The sequence below is a fragment of the Gavialis gangeticus genome, unplaced genomic scaffold (genome assembly GCF_001723915.1).
Source record: "Gavialis gangeticus isolate Ggan-Ray unplaced genomic scaffold, GavGan_comp1, whole genome shotgun sequence".
In the NCBI taxonomy this organism is placed as follows: domain Eukaryota; kingdom Metazoa; phylum Chordata; order Crocodylia; family Gavialidae; genus Gavialis; species Gavialis gangeticus.
Genome location: NW_017729027.1, coordinates 20,353,815 through 20,359,370, shown reverse-complemented (window position 1 = coordinate 20,359,370; position 5,556 = coordinate 20,353,815). Strand labels below are relative to the sequence as shown.

Below are 5,556 nucleotides of genomic sequence, written 5' to 3'. Positions count from 1 at the left end.
TGAAAAAATTATATTCTTCCAGCTCAGTCAAGGTGTACACTCAAGAGGAGGGCAGAGAAAATGCTTCAAGGACATCCACAAGGCCAACTTGAACAAATGCAACATAGCATCAGCTTATGGGACACTATCACCCAGGACCACCCCAATGGGAAGAAGTGTCTGCTGCAAGGATCTCAGTACTTTGAACTTTGAAACTTTATGACGACAACAGGAAATGGAAAAGTGGGAGCAGCAGAAACAGTGCATTGCAAACTGAATCAAGAATCCGTAGCCACCCACCCTGCATGGAAACATGTGCCTGAGTTGTAGCAGAGTCTGTTGATCCCAGATCAGCCTTGTCAGCCATCTTTGGACCCCCAGATAAGACAATCATGGAAGACAATAATCCTCAACTGTGAGCGACTGCTGAAGAAAAAGGAGGCAAAGAACTCAGAATGATCACAACTAGTCAGAAGTTTTTTTGATACTCTGTATTCCTATTTTAAATCTCAGGTTTCTCTTGTGAATCGTGTGTACCAGAGGCACCTTCTGTGGTGGTAGCATGGCTGGATGGCTGTGGCAACAACTGATATTTTTTTGTGCTCTCCAGTGAAGTTAACTGGGGCTGCTGCCTCTGGTTGTTTCCTGTTAACTATGCTACTTGTGTAGGTTTGCACATCTAACAGTGCTAACATTGCATGGAACCCCACAGCACGCTTTGAAAGGACCTCACACCACCCCAGGGTGCCATGGCAACCTGACTGAAAAGTACTGCAGTATGCACAGAAGATTTCAAGGTAAATTTGGCTACCAAAGATAGCATAGGAGGGTGTAGGACACTGTATTCAAGTGGTGAAGGCATTCATCAGGGAAGGGAGAGTCCTGGGTTCTAGATTGTGCTCCTAGGATTCTTCCATTATTTTATTCAATGATTCTTTAATGTAAAATGCATAAACACTCCTTGGGGTAGCAAGTTCTAGGGCCCCCATTCCCAGACAAGTGCTGTAATGACTAGGGGTTCAGTCATGTTCCCATTCATGCTTTCTTGTCTAATGAACTTGTTCTGCTTAGCCTCAGTAGGAGAAGTAAAGAGTTCCCCATCAACCCTAACTGCCTAAACACCCCTGTAGTCTTGTGGGTGGGGCCTCTTGAGAGGTGAAAGTGGTGGGTTTGAGTCCCCTGCAGCAAAGAACACCCCTGAACTTGTGTTTATAGTATCTGAGGTGAGCCTCATTGTTAGGCAGTGGTTCTTAACCATCTTAGACTCAAGACGCCCTTTGGAAAATGCCAGCTCTTAGCTTTCACTTGTTTTTTCACGATGGAAAAATAGTAGAGCATTTTTCTATGGCATGTAACTCAGAAAGCCCACAACAGGTCAGAGTGTTTATAACATTATGGATTCCTAGCTGAAATCTCTGGATGAATTGTGTAGTAGGGACATAACAGGGCAGTGGTGGCCTTTGGTTGTGGCTGGCTGGCCAGCTGTTGCAGTGGCTATTTTTGTGTCCCCCCCAACTAAGTCAGCACCTGGGACTGCTACCTCAGTCACTCTCCCTTAGCTATGCTACTGATGTGTAGGTGTTCACACACCTAACAGTGCTCATATGCTGCATGCTGTAGCATTCATAAAAGGATCTCAGAGAGGATCACAGCGCTAACCTTTATCCAATCTGCTCATTTCATAACTAACAGCATTTGCTGAGTTTCTGCAAATGAGGGAGCATTTCAGAGACTGGAAGTTAGTCCATTTGTTTAAAGATGAAAGTCATTTTGTGCTAAATGGAAGTAATAAAAATAAGTACAAAAATAAGTTCCTTCTTCTGGTGATGACCTAGGAAAAACCAAGCATCCACAATAACTTAGGGTTCCTCTCTTCTCCAGGGCAGAAAACCCTGCAGCGTTGAATAGAGAGAGGGAAAAGAAGTCAAGAAAAGCAGCAACCTGGTTGAAGATCCCTGCATTTGGCTATTATGTAAAGAGGGTAGTGCTTAACTGCTATTGTATACCAAAAAGTAAGCCCTGCTGCCTTTTTTAAAGGAAGTTTGTAGGCAGCTGTCTTTGGGAGCAGGTCTGGGTTGTGGATCCTGAGCAGCGTGGGATCCACAAGATTCCTCAAGAAATCCACAAGATTCCTCAAGAAATCATGAGATTTCTTTTGGCCCAATTCTCCAATATGTCTAAGTCACTCTGAATCCCAGCCCTACCCTCCAGCATATCTACTACTCCCTCCACCTTGAGGTCATCTGTAAATTTGCTGAGGGTGCACTCTGTGCTATCTTCCAGGTCACTGATGAAGACATTGAACAAAAGTAGCCCCAGGACTGACGCCTCAGGCACTCCACTTGATACCAGCTGCCAGCTAGACATCAAGCCATTGATTACCACCCTCTGAGCCCCATGCTCCAGCCAGTTTTCTATCCACCGTACAGCCCATTCATCCAGCCTGTACTTCCATATCTTGCCTGGGAGAATGATGTGGGACACTGGTGCTGCATAGTGGGTACATGTGAATGCACGTGCACCCCCAGAGATTGGCCACCGCTACCACCGTGGGCGGTCGCTGCTCACCACCGACACCGCCGTGACTGCCTGCAGGAGCTCCCTGCTTGCGGCCATCACACCCCTGCCAGTGTGTCCCCCCCAGCCAAGTGGGGCACGTGGGAGATAGTATCAAAAACCTAGCTAAAATCAAGGTACAGCACATCCACCGCTCTCCCCCTCGCACAGAGCCAGTTCCCTCCTCGTAGAAGGCAACCAGGTTGGTCAGGCATGACTCGCCCTGGTGAATCCTAGCTGCCTGTCCCTAATCACCTGCTCCTCCCAATTCTCGGAAATGCAGGCGGTGAGCGAGGTGATCTCAGAGACTGCCCCGGTGCTCAGCGGCTCCTCCCTACCCGGGTCCCAGCCCCGACTTGGCCCGGCGCGGGGGCGGGGCACTTCCCGGGGAAGCCCCGCCCACTCTGGCTCGGCCCTGGAGGCGGAGGGAGACGCGAGTGCTGTGCGAAGCATTACTTCCATCACGGGGCGGAGCCGCGGTGTCTCAGGCGGCCGAGGGACTACTTTCCACAGCCTCTTCACCGCGCGTGCCCTTGGCGCGGGAAGTAGTGCCGGTTGCGGAAGTGCGGCCCCGAACCGGCTGCTGGTGGCGCCCGGCATCAGCGCCGCGGCCCCCACCCCTCCCCCGCCGCCATGTCCACGCGCTCGGGCCGGGAGAAGGCGCAGAAGCAGAACGAGCAGCACCAGGCCATCCTGGCCCAGCTGCTGCGGGAGGACGACAACAAGTACTGCGCCGACTGCGAGGCCAAGGGTACGGCCGGGCCGGGGGCGGGCGAAGGCTGACCCGGGCGGCAGGGGGAGGCGGAGCCGGCCCCGTGGCTGCAGAGACCCCGCGGGTCGGAGGGGCCTCGGGCTGGGGTGACTGGGGCTGGGGCGGGGCCGGGTGAGGCCTCTCCTCTCTTCTCTCCTGTCCCGTTTGGGTTTTTTCCCCCCTTCTTATGCTTCTGCTTGAGGCCTGGGCCGACCCCTGGTTGGGCCGCGGCTGCTGCCTTTTCTCCTGTGGGGGTGTTGTGGGTCTGGCGCCCGTGGGCGCTGGCATGGGGATTGTTCCTGCTCGCGGACGTGGGTGTGCAGGCGCTGGGCCCGTGTCCTCGTTTGTGACTCTTCGTATTGAAAGAAAAGAATATCAAGTCCACTCTGTAAGGGTCCCGCGATGACTTGGTTGAGCTGGAGTTTGATTACCTAAATGTAAGGTCCTAGTGCTTGGTGCTGACTGGCTTTCTTTCTCTCTTCCCCCTTTACTAAACTTTTCCTTTCTGATCAGCACTGTCTTTGAAGTATTAGCTATTGCCTCTCTCCTCTCCTCCTCCCAGTTCCGCTCCCTCTGTCCTTTGCCCCTTTCCTCCCACCTCCAATGTTGTTTCTGTCTGTGCATCACTCCTATTTCATGGGGTTTGTTTTGTTTTGTTTTTAGTTTAGTTCAGTTTAATTTAGTTCCTGTCCCTCTGCCATCACCAGGTCTCATCCTACCAGTTCCCGGTCTTGGCTTATCATCATCATCATCATCATCATCATGGATTTTCTTCATTCCTATTCTTGCACTGTGAAGCACCCATTAGAAATGCTGTGATTGTGTTGACATTTACACATTCATTTGCTCATGAATTTTTTTCAATCTGCCATTTTCCTAACTAAACATTTTGAAGTTCTCCAACTGCAGTGAATCCCATGTTTACACTTCTGGCATCTTCTGCTGTTCTTAACTTGCTCTCCAGTTCTACTTCTCTGTGGGTACAGGATCTTACTGGCTTCTTTCAAGGGAAGTAACTGGAATAGTAGGTTCAGCTGATTGTCCTCATCTTTCCCTTTTCCTATTGGGCCACTGCTGACTCTGTGTATTCCACCATAATGCTGCAGCTGAAGCATGCCCATTTCCAGAATTTTGCTAGCACTGTGAGCCTTCTCTTAACTTTTTAAGGGGGCATCTGATAAAGAGACTTTAAACAGTTCAGATCACATCAATCATTTTACTTAAAAGCACAAAAGTAGGAAGTTTTATTTTATAACAAATCTTTTCAAAGTAAGGCTGCTGTCTATTCCTTCCTTGGAAGTCTGTGGATATTGAGTTAGATTGAGAAAGGCAGGCAGGTCATGTCTACTCTTTGTTGCCCTGATCAGTCCTCCAGATAAAACTAAGTTCTCTCCTCTTTACCAAAACATTCTTCTCATGGATCCCTTTTTGGAAACACATTTAAACTCTGTCTACATGGTGGCAAGTTCCTGCATTCTTTGCGTCCTTTCTCTCTCTCTCGTCAGCAGGAAAAAGGACTGTCTCAGCTTCAGAAACCTCATTGTCTCACCTAAAATAGGTGGTGGCTGAGTTCTAGCTTTCCTTTCTCTCTAATCTGGCAGAGCTGTGGTTGAGGCGCATAGAAAGAAGCATTGTGTGACACAGCAGTTTCATAAGGACCGTTTCATTATATCATCCAGATTTCAGATGGGGCGCACAGGTTCCACAGATTATTATGTTACCTTTAATGCATTTTGCTTCTCACATACCTGTTTATTTTTCCCCTTTCATCTCTCAGCTTATTGAACACGCTGTTTACTGTAGCTACGTGAAGTTCCTCTTTATCAGTTCTTAGATCCTTGCCAGCCTGGCTTCTTTCTGCACCTTGGATCCACTGAACCCATGCTTTCAGTCACAAATAACCTCTTCCCAGTCACAACTCGGAATCAGTGCTGCAATCTCACCTCCTTGACGTGTCTTTAACACTACTGACTAATAATCTTGAAATCTTGCCTTCCATTGTCTTCCATGACTCTCCTCATCTGGGTTTTCTCCAGTCACCCATTCATTGTGTCCCTTGGATTGTCTCCTTTTTCCCTCTCTAACTTTCTGTGGGGATCCTAGATGACTCCAGTTCCCTCCTCCTTCTGTTCTCTTCTCCGGATCTTTGGGCAATCCTATACCAAACAAATCTATTTATCAGCTTTTATGTAGACAACTTTCAGATCTGTCGTTTTTTGTTTTTTTGTGTTTTTTTTTTTTTTTTTTGGTTTTTTTTTTTTTTTTTTTTT

At 48.5% G+C, this 5,556-nt stretch overlaps 1 protein-coding gene across 2 annotated transcripts in view; it reads left to right on the top strand.

Moving 5' to 3' along the window:
- Nucleotides 1-3,028: 3,028 nt before the first annotated feature.
- The window catches only part of SMAP1 (small ArfGAP 1), a 275,010-nt gene continuing 272,482 nt past the window's right edge, over nt 3,029-5,556 (top strand). The window contains exon 1 of one of the 2 annotated variants that reach the window (XM_019520491.1): nt 3,029-3,286. In XM_019520491.1, the coding sequence (XP_019376036.1) occupies nt 3,169-3,286 (118 nt within the window). In that variant the 5' untranslated portion in view covers nt 3,029-3,168. The remainder of the gene's footprint in view (nt 3,287-5,556) is intronic. The other variant, XM_019520490.1, reaches the window with a different exon arrangement.